The sequence below is a fragment of the Talpa europaea genome (assembly GCF_964194135.1).
Source record: "Talpa europaea genome assembly, chromosome: 15".
Lineage (NCBI taxonomy): Eukaryota > Metazoa > Chordata > Mammalia > Eulipotyphla > Talpidae > Talpa > Talpa europaea.
In genome coordinates this window covers 18,243,968-18,266,712 of record NC_140083.1, presented here as the reverse complement: position 1 = coordinate 18,266,712, position 22,745 = coordinate 18,243,968, and the positions used below count along the sequence as shown (strand labels likewise).

At 37.6% G+C, this 22,745-nt stretch overlaps 1 protein-coding gene across 2 annotated transcripts in view; it reads left to right on the top strand.

The window, feature by feature from the left end:
* Positions 1–22,745, top strand: part of CRADD (CARD and death domain containing adaptor protein) — a gene marked incomplete at both ends in the record, with an annotated part of 125,965 nt that overhangs the window by 17,761 nt on the left and 85,459 nt on the right. Inside the window, one exon of one of the 2 annotated variants that reach the window (XM_084256201.1) lies at positions 20,101–20,195. The exons of the other annotated variant lie outside the window; for it this stretch is intronic. Within the exon in view, the coding sequence (XP_084112327.1) occupies positions 20,101–20,195 (95 nt within the window). Of the gene's footprint in view, positions 1–20,100; positions 20,196–22,745 lie in introns of those variants that run through there. 2 annotated transcript variants of the gene reach the window in all.

The following is a 22,745-nucleotide window of genomic DNA, read 5'->3' as shown; positions in this document are numbered from 1 at the left end:
GCCTGCAGGATGACTGAGTGAAAATACGTATAATTTGCCTAATAGCATAATTCTGTGGCCTGCAGTTTCTAAATGGGTGCTCTAGCTTTTGCACTGGATAAATTTCAAGTGACTTTTGTTGGCCTGCAATTTTATTAGTAAGAGTGATTCAGGATACTCCTTCAAAGTCCCCTAGTCTGGCTTCCTCATGTACTATGAGTCAAATCTCTGGGCAGAGCAGTTACTGGACATAGGACAAAGGTTGCGTTGTATGTAATGGTCATTTTTATAATTAACTGGCAGAGACACCCTTCTGTGAATTGTGATGTTATGTGATGATTCTTTTTTTAAATGAAAAAATCTATTTCTGAATAACAAACCACTTCAAAGCTTGGCAGATTAAAACAACTTTTATTTTTGGCTAAGGAACTCAGGAAGCACTCCGCTGAGTATTTTGTCTCTGATCCACGTCCTATCAGTCGAGGCAGTCAGGGCTGGAAGATCCTTTTCTAAGATGGCTTCCTCACTTGCATGTCTGGTACCTGGGCTGGAACAGTTTATTCTGGCTCTTGGCAGGGTGCTCAGCAGGACGCTCAGACTGTTGGTCTGAGCACTGACACATGTTCTCTCCATGTGCTTGGGTGCCTCACAGCACGGCAGCAAGGTTTCCAGAAGGAGCATACCTGAAAGATCTACGTAAAACTTTAACATTCAGAGCTTCATATGACAGATCTTGTCAGCCCCAGAACAGCAATACTCAAGTAAGTTGTTAAGACCAACCCAGATTCTAGGCAAGGGGCATTGTCCTCCATCTTTCATCAGAGAGGAAGCAAAGAATTTGAGGTCATCTGTACTGGCTGGGGATAGGATCACCAGTGTAGCATTTATCTCATAGCAATTGATGCCTCTCTTGAGGTTCCAGTGGCTTAAAATACAATTACTAGTAAGTAGTTCCTTGTAAGAGGATGCCTTTTCAACTGCTACATTTTTCATTTAAACAAAAACTCTGATGTACTTCATCCCAGTCATTTGATAGATGGAAATCCTAAAAGTAGCATTTATATGACATCAAAATCTATACATATAATCTCAAAATATCTCCAATCTCAAAATAGCTCCAAAGCTATCAGTCGTCTGAGTCATTGTGCGAACTAGTTTGTTGAAAGAGTTTGAAAGAATTATAGATCTTACAGCTGGAAAGGACTCTTAAGGGATTATGTCATCATCTCCTTCTAAGAGGATTTACTAAACACCTTAGGTGCCAGACCCTTGGAATGTAGAGGAGAATATGGCAGAATTCTTGCCCTTGAGATGTAGTTACGAAAATAGGATGGATGTATAAGGTGAGTAGAAATCCATGCATATAGAGTGAGAGGCAAATAAAAGTACAGGTGATGTGTGCACAAGAATAGGTGATCTTAGCAGAGGCTGTTGGGCCCGTGGCTTGCTTCCTCATTTTAGTCCTATCTCTTGTCCAGTGTGCTCTCCTCAAGCCTTCTCTGGCCACCTGCCCTATCTACTTTCTACCTCTCATCACTGTTTATCATCACAAAGGCAAGACCATTGTCTGCCTTGCTCATTACTGTATGCTCAGTACATAGAATAGTGCCAGGCAAATAACCAGTGTTAAATTAAAAAATAGTTTAATGAGGGCCTCCCCGGTGGCGCAGTGGTTGAGCGCTGGGTTGCGAAGCTCCTCGCAGCCTCTGCGGCGACAGTTCGATCCCCGGCTGCTCCCCGGCCACCAGAGGAGGGTCCCACATGGCGTGCAGACCTCTCCTGCCACCCGCTGCTCCCCTCAGCAGTGTACTTCGGTCCTTCTGCCTGCTCTGCTCCCAGCTCTGGCTCTGGTGAATTCTCTCACCCTCCCGCGCTTCTGACTGTACCCAGTGCATGTGTAAACAAAACGAAACAAACAAATAAATAAACAAAATAAATAAATAAATAAATGCCTCTTTGAATAAAAAGATTTAAAAAAATAGTTTAATGAATAGATGAGTAAGTGAATGTAGAATCTTGAAACAGGAAGGATTTAGCGGAGGGAAGATATTGCTGGCTGGCTGTAGAGTAAAAGAGAAGCACATGTGTACATGACATAATCATACATCATCTGTTTCAACACCTGACTTATGTTACGACACTGGGTCCTTCAAACCACCCTTTTTGTAGCTTCGTGCGATAAGCACTGTAATAGCTTGTGCAAGGAATGATTTATTTGGACTAGAAAGACTGAGTCATGCATGCTTTCAGTTGGAGAACTTGCCACTCCTGAGATATACTCTGTACTATACCACATCTTTGTCTTTGCTCCTCTTTTATATTTCTATCCAGAATATCCTTTTTGTCTTGACTGAAATTCCACATGAGTGACCTCTTTCTTCTATGACAACCACATTAGCATATTCTGCTTCTACTGGAAGTACATGTGTGCATGTATTTTTTTCACCTGATTATTAGCTTTTAGAGAGCAGAGCACAGGTATAATTCATCTTTTATTTAGATATATAGTATAAAAGATATTCTTAATAAAATATGTTAAATTTAAGTGACAGTGAAAATCAGAATACTTCAGCTTCTCATGTAAAATGAAAACAAATGCCTAGAAATCAGAACAGGCAATGCTAAAGTCCCGAGGATGCAAAACACTAATGAAGTATTTTCATCAATGGGTTTTTCTGGTTGGTTTGATCTCTTTAGCTTCCTTAGACTGCATTTATAATTTACAAAGGGACTATAGAATTATCCATTTTTATTTCTGTTACCTGTTGCTGCATATTATACTGCCCCAAAACTCAGTGGCTTAAAACAAAAACAATTTATTACTTCTTACAATTTTGTGGGTTGGCTAGACTCAGCTGAGTGGTTCTGCTCCATGTGGTATTGACTAGTGTGGCTAACATAGCAGATGCTTTCCATTTCAGACCTCCGCTGGGACTGGAATGTCCAAGAAAGCTTCACTCACATGTCTCATGTTGGCCACAGTAGAGTGGAGCACCTTCGCTCTCCATTGTAAGACTTCATTTCCGCCAGCGTCTAGAGCAGTTTCTTTATGAAATAGTGGCTGGATTACAAGTGTGTGAATGTGGAAGCTGCCACTTCTCAAGAGGCCTAGATCTGGAACAGGCTTAGCATGATTTCTACCATACTATACTGTTGGTCAAAGGGAGTCACCACGTGAGCCCAAACTCAAAAGGAGGGGAAATAAGTTCCACCTCTTGCAGGGATGGCTGGCGGACACATATAGGGTTGGTGGGAATTAGTGATGTTTGTAAGCAGTCCACCTTGGCATACCTTGATTTTCATTAGTATTACCTTTTCAAGGAGAGGTAAAACATAATTAGTAGAGTCCCAGGCCTTTGAGTATTGTTTGAATGTTTTGGTTTTGAGTTGTGAATTATAAGTAGAGAGAAGCACTATGAACATTATGAGTTTAGGGCAGTGCTAAAGATGATCACAAACTGTGTTGTCATTGTTTTCTGCTTAACTTGCCATTTATACCATGTTGTGCATGTTCCCCTGGTTTGACTGGAGGTTGGAGTAAGTCTAGAGTGGACCTAGACTTTTCTCTGGATTTCAGTGTAACCTAGAACAAATGAGTCCATCAGCAGGACAGGTAAGCTCAGGCCAAGAAAGCAAGAGGAAACAAGTCCATTGACTGCAGAGGGAAGCTAGAACATTCAGGTTTTATTAGGCTCCCCTCTTTATCCTAGCTGGCTTACTCTGATTCCATTCTTACCTCCTACAATTCTTTTCCCATATAGCACCCATTGGGATCTCTAGAAAATCAGATCATGTCTATCCCCAACTAAAAATACCCCAATAAGTTTCCATTGCACAAGTAATAATATACAAACCATTTATCATAAATTGGCTCCTATTCACACCTCTTCAATTTCACTTCCTATCAGTATTTTATATATTCCTGTTCCTGTAGCTCCTGAGGTTCATCCTTCTAGGTTCATCCTGTCTGCAGGTCTTTCCCTCTCTCTGGGGCACTCTGCCCTCAAATCTTTATGTGACTGTTTCTTCATTCAAGATCCAGCCCAGATTACTTCAGAGAGACTTTTTTGTGCCCTCCCAGATGACAGGAGTGTACCAGGCACTCTCGTTATTTCTCTGTTCTGTTCATTCTAGCACACCTCCCAATTTTCTCACATATAAAATGGTAATGATAATGACAGTGCATATATCATAAAGTTATTATGAGGATTAAATTAGTTGATATTTATAGTGGAATCTGGCATATGATATGCTCTCAAGTATTAGGTGTATTATTAATTACTTTTTACTACCTGAAATTGCCTGCAAATTTATTTCATTGTTTTTCATCGATCTCTAGAGTGTCAGCTCTTTGCAAGCAGAAACTGCCTTTACCTGTCTTGTTCATGTCTTACTGCATTCCTGTTGTGATGGCACATATTGTAGATCCTCATCAAGTATTTATAAAATAAATATATGAAAGGCAGGAATGGTTATACTAAATAGGCCCTAAAAGCCTTAGTAACATGAAATTAAAGCTTTTGAAAGTTGACTGGATTGTATGAAATTGTTTAGTTGCTCAAAATGAGTGTAAGATTTTTAATCCAGAAGAATTCTCTTCCAGGACACTGAAAGAATTTGGGGATAATTTATTGGTTATTTTTATGAAGTGTTGAAGAGTGGTAAAATGTTGGAATTAAAAGATAGGTAAATACAATTCTGATTTTCAGTGCTGAGGAATATGGGCTAAAAGCTATAAACTGGGATGGAACTTTATACTACATGTGGTAGAATTCTAGAATGGATTATTAAAAGGATGATTTGTGAATTCTTGTTTAGTGGAAAAGTAGGATGCTTTTCTAGAGAAAAGAGGTCTGGAAAATGTGTTTGTTTGTTTTTTTTTCCCCCAAGTCACCACTTAGTTTGATGGCAGAATCAAGATGAAAATAAAGACTTCCCAAGACATATCACCCAAAGCAGTGATAGTGAAGGCAAAGATAAACAGCTGGGACTACATCAAATTAAAGAGCTTCTGTACAGCAAAAGACAGTAACCAAAACAAAGAGACACCAATTGGGAGAAAAATTTTGCACACAACACTAATGATAAAGGACTGATCACAAAAATCTACAAAGAACTGATGAGACTCATCAAAAACAAAATAAATAACCCAGTCAAAAAATGGGCAGAATGGATGGCGCTGGAAGGGATCATTCTCAGTGAAATAAGCCAAAAAGAAAAAGAAAAATACCGATGGTCTCACTCATAGCAGGAATCTAGAAAACTTAAATAAGGGACCAGGAAAATGAATAACCTTAAGAAAGTGAAAATCAAAATCAACAAAAAACTATGAACCAGAGACACTTTTTGAGGGGTGGGGGGCGGGAGGGGAGGGATTGGGGTCAGAATGGGGGGGTTGCAATTGTATGGGGAATATAAAAATAAAATTTATTATTAAAAAAAAATAAATAAAAATAAAAGCTTTCCAAGGGGGGGGGGGATGGGTAGAAGAGCTAAAAAGAAACTTCTCTGAAGAGGAAATGCAAATGGCCAACAGGCATATGAAAAAATGTTCAACATCACTTGTAATCAGGGAAATGCAAATCAAAACTACCATGAGATACCATCTAACACCAGTGAGAATGGCACATATTAAAAAAACTAGCAACAACAAATGTTGGCGAGGATGTGGAGAAAAAGGAACTCTTCTGCACTGTTGGTGGGAGTGCAAACTGGTCCAACCACCGTGGAGAGCTGTGTGGAGATTCTTCATCCTGCCAAAGATGGAGCTTCCATATGATCCAGCAATTCCACTCCTAGGTATTTACCCAAAGGACACAGAAACATTAATTCCAAAGGGCACCTGCACCCCTATGTTTATAGCAGCACTATTTAAAATAGCTAATCTATGGAAACAACCCAAATGCCCAAAAATAAATGACTGGATCAAGAAGATGTAGAATATACACAATGGAATATTACTCAGCAATCAAAAAAGATAAACTCATGCAATTTTCAGCAACATGGATGGAGCTGGGAGGGATTGTACTCAGCGAAATAAGCCAGAAAGAAAAAGAAAAATACCAGATGGTCTCACTCATGGCAGGAATTTAGAAAACCTAAATGAGGGACCAGAAAAAAGACTAATTATAATAAAGTAAAAATCAAAATCAACAAACAGCTATAAACCAGAGACACACTGTGGGGAGGAGGAGGGAGTAGGATCAAAACAAGGTTGGGGGGGTGGCAATTATATGGGGATTATAACCAAGATGAAAATGCATACATTGCGTAAAAATGAAAATGATGTAAAAAATATATAAAATTAAAAAAATAAACAAAAAGAAAAGAAAGACTTCCTGACTCTGACCCATCAGTGTTTTAAAATTAGGATCTTAAAACTCCTTACATTTCATGTGAAATGGAAGCTTTTGCTTCTTTTTTTTTTTTTTTTTTTTTGCACTATGTTTTCACTTTGAGGATAAGTTAAAAAAACAAAAAGACTACATTTGAAGAGTTTTTTCATTGGGGGACATTGACCCCTGGAAGTTCTAGAACATATTCTCAGAAGTCCAGGGGATTTAATTCCTCTCCTAGTCCCTTTCAACTAAGTCTAGGCAGTACTCTATGTTGAGAAAGTTGGCACTATGCTATTTTGCCGATTTTTCTGATTAACCAAACACTACCTGTGTCCATCTACCAAAAACTATATGTTCTCCCATTAGATAGATCTGTGCCATCCCACATGGTAACCTCTACCTGTTCCATTGAGCAGTGAAAGTGTAATGACTCCAGGCTGATATGTTCTGAAGTGGAACATGCATACCTGAATTCATAGACTTAGTACAGAAAATAATATGAAATATCTCATTATTTCATTTTGAGTATTGTTTGAAGCAATAGTATTTTTTTTAACATACTGAGTTACATAAAATATTAAAATTAATTTCACCTAGGTTTTGCTTTAATTTAAAATTACACCTGTGGTTTGCAATATTGGATGATAGTGCATGAGAACCTGTTACCTCTCTCAAGAGAAATGTGGAAGGAATTGGTGATTTTCAGTGTACAGATGAAGGGATATAACAGCTGCTTTCAACCCTTTTGATGGTTCTCATTCATAGAAGAGATTCTCTTTATTCTCTATTTCTCAGAAAGTAGAAAGAATAAATATGGATAGAAATGTCAGATTAATAAAAGAAAGACCTTTCTAAAATATTTGTCCAAAATGAGGTAGTGATTTCTGCATCAGTTCATATAATTCAACCAGAAGCTAGATAGCTGCTTAGTGGGGTCATTTAGAGAGAATTCAGGTGATTAAAATGAATTCCCCATGTAATCCTTAGATTCTGATTCTGAAATGAAATAAACCAAAGGGTTGATTTTATAGAAATATGATACACATGGATTCTGTGGACAGGGGAAGAAAACAAACTTTACTTCACATTTTTTGTTCTTTTCCTTTAAACTTTCATGTGAATATTTTTTAGTTGTGCTTTGCACTCTTGGTTACAGAAAGATGTTTTGTTCTCTAAACCTAGTGAATCTGGTTGTTGGTTAGGAATGTGCTTGGCAACGAGTTAAAAAAAAATCAAAACAGAAAGGCAAAAAACCAAATTGACGATGGCAAAATGAACAGAGAATTATTTTAGTCATATAACTCGAAGTCCAGAGGTCGGTTGCTTCTGGCTTTGGCTTGGAAGCATCCAGCTCAGTGATTGCTATTTTTTTTTTAGCTTTTTTTTTTTTTTTTTTTGGTAGCAAGATGACTGCAGCCATCATCAGTGCCTCGGTAGACTGAGAGATCAGTGGAAGGGTAGCTCCTGATGTGTCCATTTTATCAGGAAAAGCAATAACCTTCCAGAAGTCTCCAGCATATCTCCTATTCATTTCATTGGCTGAAACTGTCACATGACCACTACTTTCTGCAAAGTGCTCTGCTAGCCTCTGTAGAATGGAGATAGTACAGAAGACAGGGATTAAGAGGGGAGTGGCTTTAACCCAAAGAACAGAGTCAGCCACAGGTAGTCTCAGGTGTAATTGAGGGCACTAATCAAGTCAAATTCAAGTGCTTTGGAATCCACACAGTACATCATCCCATCCCCTCTTTATTTAAAAAAGTTATCTCAATAGGTGGTTTAATTGCCACTGATGATTGTTACCTGGTTTGTGTTTTATTAAGCGACTTCTTTTTAAAGATGAAAAAACTGAGGACCAAAGAAATTCATGATTTTGATTCTTACATAAATTAATGGTAGGGTAGGAATAAGAGTTTTTACTTCGTCCCCTCCAGCTTTTCTAACTTTCTAACTTCTAACTTCGTTAGCAAGGATAGCATAATTCCCCAAATGATAAGTCACATAGGTAATAGTTGTCACTGTCATGTATCTTTTTTTAACATAGACTTAGGTATTTAGTTTTACTATAAACAAATTTTGAGTAGACAAATGTAATGTAACATGTATCTTTTAAGGATCAAATACTGTTTTTATGTTCTTGTCCCCATTAACTTGTATCTCCCTATCACTGTTCTCTCCACTTTTTTTTTTTACCAGTGACCCATTATGGGTATTAGTGGAACAATTTATGTCCAAGAATAAAGCAATTTTAAACCACCATGATTACCGGCAGCATTCAGCTGAGTTTCTGATTGTCACCAGCTGCTGCAATACTCCTTAGATATGTAGTTGCATGTTCTCAAATAGTTGTTTTGAAGAAAAATATTATTGTTTAAAAAATAGAAGTTGGATCAGATCCAGATGCCACTATTGCTTTTAAAGACTCATTGTACCCCACCCCACTGCATCCTGCTTGACACTTTAAGCCCCTGTCAACTACTCTGGGAAATGATGGTGGCGGCAGTGGTGTGATAGTATTTGAAGGAGCATGAAAGTGAAAGTTTGAAAGTACATAAGAAATTTAAATTTTGCTGGAAAATTGACTTTCGGAGTATTGTATGCAAAATGAGATTGGTATATTTGTAAAGGAAAGAATTTGATATACTTAATAGTAAGGGTCTATTGTGGGTTGAGAAGCTGGGGCATTTATTTCAACCATTACTTGTGCGGGGAATATGAACAGGAAGTTAGCTGGGTGTGGAGCGCCTCCTCTGTCCTGCCCATTGTTGGGCGTTATATATACTTATCTCTCTTAATCCACAAGAACCTCTCTGTATGAGGTAGGTATTTTCCCATGTTACAGAGAAGGAAGCGCATGGCGATGGACTTTTGTAAGTTCTCAAAGTTAATACCTCATGGGGCTGTTACTCTCAGGACTGACTCCAAGACCCATGATTCTTCTGTTGAGTTAACCTGAATGTTTTCAAAGTCTTCAGCTCTAATTGTTCTTGGAGTTGATGTTCTTTGAACTGGCAACAGGTAAATAGTTTAGCTATTTAATGGCTCTTTCAACTTTGTATGGTTTATTTATTTAAGGCAACAAATCTATTTTTACATTTTACTACGTTTTTAATTTTTTTCTTAGGTCTTGCTTTTTGTACTAGAGAACAAAACTAACAAAATTGTACTTTTTTTTTTTTTTTTGGGAAGGGCACATCTTTTATCAGACCTCAATCTTATTTAGATAAATAAACACATGCCATGACAGTTGAAGCATGAAGAACTACAAGTTATCGTTTTTTCCATGTTCTTTTTTTCTGTGAATATTAGTAGGTAGAAGTTAGACAGTATGAAAGAACAAGTACGAACTTTGTGAATTATGGCTTTTAAGATTAGACTGATAAACACGACAGTGTACTATAGCACACTAACAGGAGGGATTAGAGCTGTTGCTGAAGACATGGTAAGATCTGTTGTAACTGAAAGAATAACTTTTGGCATTTGGCCATCTCAGTTTCATGATAACATGAAGAAGCAGGAACCTTGGAATTGCTCTTCTTTATTTTCCATTTCTGGATAATTACCAACTATACTCAGATTTTGAAAGGTCCTTTATTGTGTGATTGCATCTTTCAGCAACAACTCTTATTATCCTATTATGCAATTTGTCTCATTTATGAAGCTCAGGTGGGAAAACTTTCAGCCTTGGCAATTGAAAAGATCACTATGATTGAGCATTTTGTGGTGCTTTCATTTGTTTTGCTGTTGAGTACACAGAGTTCAAGACAGGTGAATTCTTTCCAGATGTGTTTGAATAACTGGACAGATCCCTGGGATCTCTTTAGGAATAACACAAATGACTACATTCTCACCCCCTTCCTCCATGCATGGCTCATTCTGTGGTCAATTGGCAAAGGGCCCTGTAGTTGTGGGATGATTCCACAGTTAATACTGAGGCAAGATTAAGGGTAAATAGTTCAATCCAAGCAGCCAATCTCTGAACGTTGCTAGGTTTGCTTATTTGGGTACCAGAACCTGTCACTGTAGGGAGACACACAGCATTTTTGGATTCATTTGCTTCGTTACCATTTTAAGCTTGAAATGGAACCATTTTCTCCTGGAACATAATGTTTTTTTTTTTTGTAGAAATGAGTGATAGTACTTTATGGGCTTTAAGGATTCTCCAGCTAGGCCCATTAGTAACTGAAGTTGTAATGGCTCAACTTGACACTGATAGCCTTTTCCTGAGGTTATTGATAAGAGGCGGGTATGGGAAGTGTGCCCATACTACCCAGTGCCCAGCTTAGTGACAGGTGGTCAAAGGTAGCAGAGCCTACAGGAAGAGCCAGCACATGGAAGGGATTTACAGGCACATTCTATTATGGAGGGCAGGGCACACTTGGCTCTGTATTAATGGTATTCATTAGGGTTGGAGGAATTAATGCAGTTTGTAGATTTGTCTACCCCTCAGCAGGCATATTCCAGGGAGAAATTGGGACCTACTCAGGGTCCAGGGGTCAGCTCTTCAGGTGAATTTTTTCCTGATAATAGTCTCTTCTGCTGTTGGACAATTTTGTGTTGTTCTCCTGATTTCTGTCCTAACATAGAACTTACATTTTTATTGTGCTTATCCATTTCCTTGATATTGTCCCCTCTAGACTGTGAACCTTGAGGACATGAATAGTGTCCCCTCTAGACTGTGAACCTTGAGAACTTGAATATAGTATGGTATATAGAATGTGGGGAATAAATGTTTGTTAATAACTGAAATGAGTATCAGCTCATTTCTTCCCCAAGACACGCCATCTTTTCTAAGGCAAAAATGATACTGGGAATTATACCTGTTATCCACAATTGGTAATCCAAGCGAATGAAACATTACTAATATAGATATGAATAGAGTTGAAAAATAAAGGTGATTATAGTACCCAGGAATAAACTTAATGAGAATTGGGCAGGATCTATATGAAGAATACTTCCAAACTGTGGCACATAAAAGAACCCTTGACTAAATAGAGAAACATATCATGTTCATTGGTAGAAAGAGTCAATAGAGTATATCAATATTACTTTTGTCCACATTAATCTAAAATTTAATGCAACTCCCACAAAATTGCCATGGGATTATTATTCTATGGCATTTGATCTAATAATTTTAAAGTTCAGAAAAATATTGTTTGTGACTAGTTAAGAATGAAAAATGAGAGATTTTATCTCATCAAATATCAAAACATTATAAAATATAGTTAATAAAAATAAAATAGCATACAAACTCAGAAAATGGACAGCAGTATAATGTGGATATCAAAACTTGACAAAGACATAATAAGAGAAAATTAGGACTTTATGAACAGAGATGCAAAAATCCTTAACAAAACATTAACAAGTTGAAGCTAGCAGAAAAAAGAGAAATTACTACTATATCATTATCAAATGGGCTTTATTCAAGAAATAGAATATTGGGTTAGCATCCAAAAGTCCATGTAATTTATCATATTAACAGAATAAAAGAGAAAAGAGGATGGCATAGCTACATAGCCAGTCTAAAAGCAGGCTGGAGATGCGTACTCGATACTCAGTCTAAGTTCCTCAATATATGACTTTTTTCTTTTCTTAAATTTTTTTTAAATGAAGTAACATTGCATTATAACATTACATATGTTTAAGGTGTGCATCATTGAAAATCAATGTGTATATACTACAGTAAGTTCACGCTTCAAGTCCAAGTCTATCCTTCACCATACAATTGTCCTCTTTGTCCCACTTTACCCACCCCCTTCCCCCTTGTCTTCTGGTAACCACTAATTGTTCTTAGGATACAAAAGTTTTTTTATTTAGTTTATCTGTTTTCTCTGTATAGTACATATAAGTGAAATCCTGTGGCTTGCTTTTTTCCATTTTGCTTATTTCCACTAAGCATAATACTCTAGATTCATTCAGGTTGTTGCAAGTAGCAGGATTTCAAATTTTTTTTATAACTGAGTACTATCATTGTACATATGTACCATATCTATCCATTTGTCAGTTGATGGGCACTAAGTTGTTTCCCATTCTTGGCTGTTGCACATAATGCTGTTAAACATTGGGGTGCATGTATCTCTTCAAATTAGTGTTTTTGTATTTTTCAGGTTAATACCCAGAAATGGGATAACTGCACATTTCCTTATTGGAAATGTTTGGGACCAACCCTGTTCCAGAATTCAGGGTTTTTAAACATTTCACATCCAAATTCATGTTTACTTCCATGGTAAAACAGATTAATAGAATAATAATTAATAGAATAAATAAAGACCAGAAATAGCCTCACACTAACTGCTACTTTATAGCAAAATTAACGAGGATTAAAGATTTTACTGTTAAAAAGTTAAAGAATCTAGTAAAGTAACAAAATAGAATTTATACTCAGCCTTTATTTATAGTCTTGTGATCATGAAGATCTTTGTAGGTATGACATCAAAGACAGAAACTAAAGAACTCTAAAAAAAGAAGAAAAGAGGGATTAGATGTAACTATGGATAACATTAGATTTAATTTCTGGATAACAAATGTAAAATTGAAAACTGTTGCCAACATGGGAAAAGAGTTGGCAACATATATAGTGGCTAAAAAGTTGGTGTCCATAATTTTTTTTCAAAGATGTATTATTTTTATTTTATTATTTATGCATACAAGAACTGGGGTACAGGCCAGAGTACGGGGAGTGAGAGGCTTCACCAGAGATAGAGTGGGGAGCAGAACAAGTGGATCCACTGAAATACACCGCTGAGGGGAGCAGCAGGTGAGACATGAGAGGTCTGCTGCGCCATAAGTGGGTTAGCTCCCTGGCTGGGGATCGAACTCTTGCTGCAGTGGCTGGTGATAGTTTGATAGCAATGAGACTTTAACCCCTGTTTCACCAGGGAGGCCCCTGTATTCATAATTTATAATGAAATCTTACAGATTAGTAAACAAAAGAATTCTCCAGTACAAAAATGGATCAGGATTGTAAAAAGACAGTTTGCTAGAAAACTAATACATATGGTTGAGTTGACATTATTGCTACTTTGATGATGTCTATGACTACTCCAACCAGCAGGCTACCATTTACTGAGTGTTTCTTCTGTGCCAGGCACTGGCTTTACATGTAATGCTTAAGAAAATAGTTAGGTGCCATTATTTATACTTTGAAATGAGGAGAATTGAATTTAGGGCGATGAGGCAGCTAGATCACACAATGAGCAGAGCTTTTGCAACCCATGACTGGTTCCAAAACTCTTGATCTTCCATAGACATCAACTTATTGCCTCTATAGATCAACATACTTATAAAAGAAAATGCAAATGAATGTAACCCAAAATTACCATTTGTTTTGTTTATCAGATTGGCAACAATTTAAAAAGAATATTCATTGCCAGGGAAGGTCAGGGTGTGGACAAGCCCACACTCTTCTATATTGCTGGTGGGAGTGTCAATTGGCATGATTTTTTTGGAAAGCAATTTGGCAATATGCATTAAAAGCCACCTCCTTTAACATAGTATTTCTACTTCTAGGAATTTGTCTGAAAGGACTTATTTGCCAAGTATTCAAATACAAGGATATAAAACTGAGTATTGTTTATAAATAAATGGACAAAGTTGAAGGAAATTCACATGTCCATCAATGAAAGAAGATTGGTTAAATCAGTCATGGGAGAATTGAAGATAAAGAGCTGTGTCTGTTAATTTTTGAGTTTTGGCCCTGATTTACCATTGGATAGAAAAATAAAGCGAGTTGAAAAGCAGTATATGTGTCGCAACTCTGTATTTGAAAAACTAAGTGTTAATATACATGTATATGTCAAGAATATACTCTGGAATACAGTGTTCACAGTAGTATAATTATAGTTTGTTTTGTATATTTTTTGCAGTATTTATTTACATATTTTTGCTGTACATATATATTCTGATTCTAAAAAAGTATTTGAAAATATATTTTACGGCCCTCTCCTGGTGGCATAGGAGGTTGAGCGCCACGCAGTGAAGCTGTCTGCAGCCTCCACAGCACCGGTTTGGTCCTGGCCAGCCAGTGCGGGTCCCACATGGCGAGCAGACCTCTCCTGTCATGCCCCCTGCTCCCCTCAGCAGTGTATTTCTTCAGTCTGGCTGTTCTGCTCCCGCTCTGTCTCTGGTAAATCCCCTCACCCTCCCGCAAATCTGGCCTGTACCCCAGTTCTTATATAAATAAATAAATAAATCTTTAAAACAAAAAGAAAATATATTTTATGATTTTTTCCATACTGCTGGAACATCCCAACTTGAAGAGTAAGCATATAAATTGGGGTTTTTATCTAGGTCTGTGTATTCCCTTTGCTTTTGTTAGGGAATATACAGATACCTCATATACTTATGGTTTGCTCTTTGAGAATTGACATAGGCATGAGTTCACAAATGCACATAATTTTCCATGTGTTTTTCCAACAATTGCCAGATTTCTATTTCATTGATTGTTTAAAGTAATAGTTTGCCAGCTATTTGGTTTACAGAACCAGTCAGTATGAAATTGACATGAGTAAACTTCTCAATGAATATAAGGAAGTCCTGTTCATGTTTGCCCAGTCAGTAAGTAGATCAGCAATATCAGGTTTCCATATTGGGCTGATACCTTCTTAATAACAGTGGAATTTCTTAAAGTAGTCTTTACAAATGTAAGCTGAGGAGTCCTACTCAAGGAATTCCTTGGTTTAGAAAAGTCTTATTTCTGATAGGGAGACGGTCACTTTTAAATATTTCAAAAGTTGATAAAACCTAGAATTCATTATGAAATTGTGAAAACTAGTGTTTTATATGGCATGAGCAATTTGCACAGTGACTCTGAATATCATCCTAACCTCTTAATATTGCTTAATGATGAGAACTGTGAACAAAGTAACTTGGTACATTTTGGTGGTGTTTTTGAAGATTTGGATGTAGGAATATGCATTTCATTCGATTGAACTGATAATATTAGAAATAGACTCTTAAAATTGCTTGTCTGATGAAAAAGGAAAACACTCGCAGTGAAAATTCGGGTTGTAGATTTTCCTGAAGGCCATTTGGGCAACAGAGCAAGGCAACAGTTTCAAAGAAAATGGTTAATTTTCAAAGAAAATGGCTTTTAGAGGCAGTCTTAATGCAGTAGTTTTGAATTATCTTAAAAACGGTTTATTGACTATGTTCTTCTGCTTTGACATTCTCTTTCCAAGATGTACAAGTTATATAGTGGAATGCTTATGTAGCAGTTAAGAGGGTGCTTTTGGAGTCAAGTAAACGTGGGTTGAAGTGCAGACTCTATGATATAATAATTTTTTTTAACCTTTGATAAGTTATTCTGTCTTTTTAAGCTTCAGTTTCTTCCTCTCATCTTATTATCAGTGCTATAAAAGAAGTCATATAAAATTTACAATATTATTACATTTCTGGAACAGAAAGATTAAGAATCTGAAGTTCCATTGGTAGAGAGGATGTAAACATAGGGCCTGGCTTGGGGGAGCTGGGCAGGGACCAGTTTCTCAGGAAGAAGTGTGAAGGACTCTGGTTTCATTCTTCACAGTCATCCCCTCTCACTGTCTAGACTGAAGAAGTAGATGTCACAGACTTCTGAGTTTGGGCTGACTGGCCTGCTGGCCCATGCCCTAGACTAGCTGCTGGAGGTGCCGAGGACAGGCTGAGGGAAGTCCCGATTGACTAAGTCTGATTTTGTGCTGTTGTGCTATTGAGTTCCCCTGTGGGGACAGGCTTCCCAAATGGGCTTCGTCCACACACTGTGTATCTTGCTTCATATTCACACAGTATCATGCTTGCTATGGTCCACTCGTATGCTGGGTCTCCTCCCACCTTTTCTGTCCCCCCCGCCCAGCCTTTTCTTCCTTCTGTCCATTTTCAAGAGGCTAGAGATAGCACAAAACAGACAAAATTCCTGCTCTCAAAGAGCTTACATTTTAGATATCCCAAGAATTTTGAAATGTAGTCTCTCATTTGCTTTTTATAAGTATTTGAATATTGAATATTTTAGTACTTTCATTTGCGAGATTAGGAAATGGAGATTTTTTTTAGATTAAATGACCTACCTAGGGTAATAGTGCTATGCTATTATTTTTTATTAGCACCCTTTCTTCTGTGACATTCTACCTTCTATTTTAAATGTTTTCCATCATTGAAACACTTTGTTTTGTTCTTAGAGATCAATCACAGATAGCCAAGGGAATTTAAAAGAACATTAAATGAGTTCAGTTGACCTGGTTTAACCTTTCAGTGTACTCTCAATTGATCTTAGGATAAGTTTTGAAATTTTAAAGATGGCCTGTATACCCTGCATCATCTGGCTGTGCCACCTTTCCAGTTCCATCCTGGGATACTCTGATTCTTAGAGTCTGTCTTCTAGACACCTTGGCTTTCTTTCCTCACCTCAGAAGCATTGTGTGTGTTTTCACATTCAGGTCTTTCCAGCTGCTGTTCACTCTGCTTGGAATGCTCCTCTTGGCTCCCCTTCCTGCTCCTCCTACCCCATCTTCATCAAACTAATCCCCCTCAACTGAAAGATGTCATTTTGATGCCACTTCTCAGGGGAGACCTTCCTTGTCCCCCAGCCACAGTCAGGCTGTGGGGCTGTACATGGTTTCTCACAGCACCCTGTGTTTTTCCTTACTAGTCTACCTGTTATCATCTGTGGGTGTGTTTACGATCTGTCTCTCTCCCTGGAAGAGTTAAAAGATAAGCTTCATGAAGGCAGGAGCCCTCATTATATCATTCCCACTGTTTCTGCCGGTAGCACTGGGCCTTCTATAAGGTGCTCCAAAAATATGTGAATGATAGGAGCAGCATGAACAAATTCAAATGCTTATGATTTGTTCAGTTTCATTTCCCTCCAGAATGTGATGCTAGCAATGAAGGCAGTTTATGAAATGGTATAGATTTCTCATTGTTTTCCTACTTTGAATAAGGAGCGAAATCTTCAGATTTGGAAAGTTAGTAAAATGGTAGCAGAAGTGACATAGGGGGAACAAAACCCAACACAGCGCCTGGAGAAAAAGAGAATAAACCAAGTTAGTTGTTTGATGTCTCTTTCCCTTTAAACTCTGAGCAATTTGAAGTCAAATACAAGAATTTGTTTGTGTTTATACCCTTAAAGAGAATTTAGTGCCTGACTAGTAGTAGCTGTTGTATAAATGTTGGATATGAATGAATGGATGAATAAATGATACAACTTCTACTTTTGAAGCTAGTTTCTTGTGTTTTTAATCGTGATATCAGAAATAGGAATAGTATCAAGTCTCAACCCTATCACCCTTGTGGCCTGAGTTTGATCCCCAGCCAGGATGCTGACCCACATGGCACAGTAGACCTCTCCTGTCTCGCCTGCTGCTCCCCTCAGCAGTGTGTTTCAGTGGATCCATCTGTTTTGCTCCCCATGCTGTCTCTGGTGAATCCTCTCACACCCCACACCTCTGTCCTTCACCCCAGTTCTTTTACGCACGCAAAAAAGAAATGAGAATAGTATGATTTATGGAAAGAACTGGATTTGGGGCCAGAGAGATAGGAGTAAAGCTGTATTTAAAAGGAGAATAATTATACCTTGCAAATGGGCTTTTGTGGGGGGTGGTATGTGGATGGTGTATCTATCATGTCGGCCCATGTAATGGCCCTCAAGAGATTACAGCTCCCTCTTCCAGCCTTTCTCCTTTTTGTCTAATTCCAGAAAGACGTTTGAGGACTATGGTACATAAATTGTTAAAACAGAGAAAGAGAACCTCAAAGCAGAATCATGGCAACAGAGCTATGAGGTGAATCAATAGATACACTTATATTTATCAAAGCAAGCATGACACTGAAAGAGAGCCGCAGTCCATTGTGTAGGAACTGGGGAATCCTCTTTGGATTAGTCTTGCCTATTGTCAGCCTATTAGCAGAAAAGAGCGACCAAACAGATGTCTTAAGTCCTTAAGTTCAAAACTTTCCATTTGGGCCACTATCATTTATATCTTTCCCATCTCTTACTTAATAATATCACTTAATTCCAGCACTTCCTCAAATTATGTCTTCTACTAGCTTTATTCTGTTCTCCACAGCAAATTCTCTTTTCTCCTTCCAACAGTGACAATTCAAACACTTATGATGTGTTGGTGGATGGTGTGTTAAATTTTGGTAGAGCCACTGATTTTCTTGAGATCCATACTGATACTGATTTCTCTTAGGATGTAATTGACTGGATAGGCCAATATCTTTCTAGTCCCCTGGCTGTCACCCCCAATCTATGATTCAGAGGACAGAAAAGTAGGACCAGTTTTTCTTTTTCCTCTGAGGGTAGAGCAAGAGAAAATGGTTAGACTATAAAGCTGGAATTCATTTACAGCCACATCGGTTTAGTTCCCTTTTATTTCATCTAGTTTTTGGTGAAAAATATGTAACGTATTAGAGATACAGAAAAAAAAAAAGTCCTTAAGGAATGTTGAGTCACGAGGGAAGATGAACATGTGAACAGGCAGTGTCATCTGATAGGGCCAGTATGTGGACATGACAAGGGCCAAAGGTGGCAATGATGCCTTGGGTCTGGGACAGCTAGATGGCCACCTAGTAGAGAATAAATTGAAGTTTGCTGCATAGATAGGGTCAGAGATCATGTTCTAAATGGAGGAAACAGCAAATGTAGAGACAGGGAGATGTGCACTAGTAGCTTGGTGTGTGCAGGGACTTCTAAGTAATTAGATATGGCTAGATTGTTAAGTGTGAAGTCTGGCATTGCCAGGTTCGGTTATGGAATCCCTTTCTTTGGAGTCTTAAAAATAAAAATAAAGCATTCACATCTGCCTAAGATTGTTTGGGTAGTATTTTTTTTTAATATTTAGTTTTTTTTTTTTAATTTATGCATACAAGAACTGAGGTGTAGTCCAGGGGTACGGGGTGAGAGGATTCACCAGAGACAGAGTGGGGAGCAAAACAGGCTGATTTGCACGTTAAGACTTTAATCCCTGTGCTATCACAGAGGCCCTGTTTGGGTAGTATTTTTGCCAAAGGGAAAGGCATATACTATATGTGTCAGAGAAAAGCCAATGACTTATAGAAACGTTGAAATCGTATTAGTTAATTTAAAAGAAAGGACTCAAACTTGGCATTTTGCTATATTAGCTTCTCTGGTATGTATAATTTTTAAGTTACCTAACTAAGGCAGTTTGCTTCCTCTGTGAAACAGATGCATTCATAAAAAGCAGTATAAATACAGTGTCATCATCAGAAGGGTGGTTTTCTTTTAGGGCAGAGGTATTTCCTAGGGGATCAATGAAGAAATCAAGAAAAATGGCAGGTAGCCCCTCTTTGTCCACCCCTGGCTGGCTAGGAGTGGAATGGAACCCGGGATATTGTATGCCTTTAAATCGTCCATGTGGCCTGTTTCATGGACTTCCCACGCCAAGGAACTGGGTAGTCGGTTTATAGTTCTAAGAACTGGAGCAGGACTGCTGTGCTTGCAGTTGTATGCTTTTTATGGAACAGGGAATGTTGTTTAGGGAATTTAGGCAGCTGGAACCTGCCACATTAGCAGTTTGGACTAAGAAAGAATTTTAGAGTGAGAAAATAAAGCACATTATGTTATTTCATTTGGGTATTTAGGAGGCCGAAAAGGGAGTGACTGAGAGTATTATGAAGGCCGACAGGCGAGTTTCATAAACAGCTTCCTCTCTATTCATTTTTACTGTAAGAGCTGGATTTAAATAGGGTGATCACATGGCCCATTTTGAAAAGGGCAGTCATGTTCTGCTGTTTCTTAGTTGTTTTGTCAGTTGGAGCAAAACAACAGCGCTGCTCATTTTTGCAGGGTTAGAGGAAAAAGGAAGGGCTGGCAGAAGAATGGGGTGGGAAGCTGGAGAGAGGAGAGGCCAAAAGTGTCAGACTGTGGAGACAAGGACCTGAAGGGGAGGCCCTCTTGGCCTCAGGGATAGAGCCAGGAACTCTGCCTTTTTGAAGCCTTTTGACAATCTCATCCTAATTTAGCCTTTTGTGGAATCTTCCATGAGATGCCATTGCCAACTTCAGTCTTCTAGAGAACAGAGCCTGACGGTCTGTTATGAAGTCTACCCGGAAGAGCTGGCAGAGCCTGTGCCTGCTGGAGACCCTTGAAGTGAAAACCTCTCTTCCTTTAAGAAAACTCTCTGTTCACACCTGCCTCGCCCGCCCCCACTCCCTACCATCCGGACCCCCACTACTAGCAGGAGAGAGTAAACCCACAAAGCCAAACTTCAGCAAAAACTAAAATGACATCATTGTAACCTTTGGTTTTTGTTTTTTGTGCATGAAGAATCACCCTCTCATTTTATTTTCATAAAAAGGGGAAATCTTTCTTTCAGAAAAATCACAGAAGATAACAGGGACCAGATTCACACAAAATAAAAATCATTAGTAATTCATGGAGTCTGACTTTAAAAAAAAAATAAAAGGGAAGAAAAAAGAATGCTTCCTTTCTTTGGCCTTAAAATGTGTCCTAAGGGGGAATCATTTAGGTTTCTGGTGGTTTCTTTCTTCCTCATACTAATTTCCCTTAGTGAAGTGTAATATTGGAAGGATATAGAGGGGTTGGGAATAGATAAGCTTATGTTATCGTGTTTCCATTCTCATAATACAATACACAGATATCTGAGTTTAGAGACAGTTAAACTGAGCTCTTCTGTTTGACCTTGGTATGGTCAGGACTTAGCAGAAAGTGTGGTGTGACAGATGGGCAGCTGTGGTGACAAAGACCACGCTGGCAGTACCTTCTTCACAGCTCTCTCCTCCTCCTGGATGTGGAGATTTTGAGCAGTGATTAATTTAACACCTTCTTTTTAAAAATATTATATACCCTGCTTATTTTCAATTATAGATTTGAGGTTGGTACCCACTAACTTTAGCAGGACATGCAAATTGAAAGTATAAAACATGTATTATGTAAAATCTAATATAATGTGTTATTTAGGTTTTATTAAAATTTCCTGCTTTTAGGGTTTACAGAGACTAAATTTGCTTGACTTACTGAGATTTTCAGATGATCTAATTTTCTTGGCATTGGAGAATTTCTTGCCGGGCGGGGGGGTGGGGGTGGGGTGGGGGAGCTAGTAAGATTAAATATCATGTCACATATATCTTTCTAAGAAAATATAATCAGAAGTATCAAGGCTGTTTTCTACAGTTAGTGGTTTCTGTTATCTTGGTTCTCAGATCTATGACCATGTCATTTAAAGGATTCCAAAAGATAAATAAATACAAAACTCTAAAACTCTTAGTTTTCAATTGGGGAAGCCGAAAGATCCTGGAAAGTTGTCTTCTGTTTTTAAAATAGTCATTCTCATCTTAAAAACAGAAAAAAAGCCCAGAAAGTTAATTTTCATTTATTAAGGAAAAAAAAAATCCGAGATTATACTTGAATTAATGCAAAGGCCAGTATTTTATAGATAAACATTAATAATCATTGTGAAGACTAATAATTATAATTCTGCTTTTGATTACTATAAACTTGCCTTTGATTTTCTTCCTCACTACCAGTCACCGTCTTTAATTTTAAGAGGGCATCCTTTGAAACATTTAAATCATTTATTTTGCAGCATGTAACTTTAGAAGCAGTTTACTGATTTTTATAACAAAGATACAAATGTTTTTATTTTCGGATACAACTCATAAACTAAAACTTTGCTGGGGGAGTCTGGCTAAGGATGCAAAAATATATAGAAGGAAAGTATACTTAACTAATACTGTGCACATTCTTTTCCAGTTGTATTGAGAAATGATTGACATATAAGACTGCACATTTTTACAACAGAGTGAGTGACATTTGAAGTCAGAGTTTTAACTAATGGTAGCCTCATCTGGTTAGTAATGACTTTTAAAATAAAGAAAGAAAAATCTGCTTTACAGACCCAGCACTATACTAGATAGATATAACTTTGATGAGCTGAAATTAGATAGTATAGCAGTATAAATAGAATAACTAAAAAAAATCAACATCTAAATATTTCTCCTTTTCTTTAGCATGTCACTTATGTGTGAAAAAATCTCAGAAATGAGATACCCATTAGCTATGTGAATGGAATCCTGAGGATTATGAACTACCCACATTTTTTTATAGCGTGAAAATTAGTTCTTTTCAAAAAGTAATTTTGGAGGGGGATATTTAAATTTGTTAATCTTTCCTAATGCTGTGGTTTGCCAAAGGTTTTAATTTTAATAAAAAAAAAATTCTTAAGCTATCTGAGTCGATTCATTTTTTGTTTGTAGTCAGTCCTTTTTGCTATTTACTGTGATTAATATTAGAAAAGATAAATCAGAATATATTTCTGTGAAGGCCATATTCTTATCAATACCTATCTAGAAACTTGAAGGCACTCACACTTGATCATTCATAATCATTTTGAAATTTTCTGGTCATTTTATTTTTAAAGTCCGTGTTGACTAATAATATTGTGTGTAGCTATTTATCTTGTTATAGGAGTT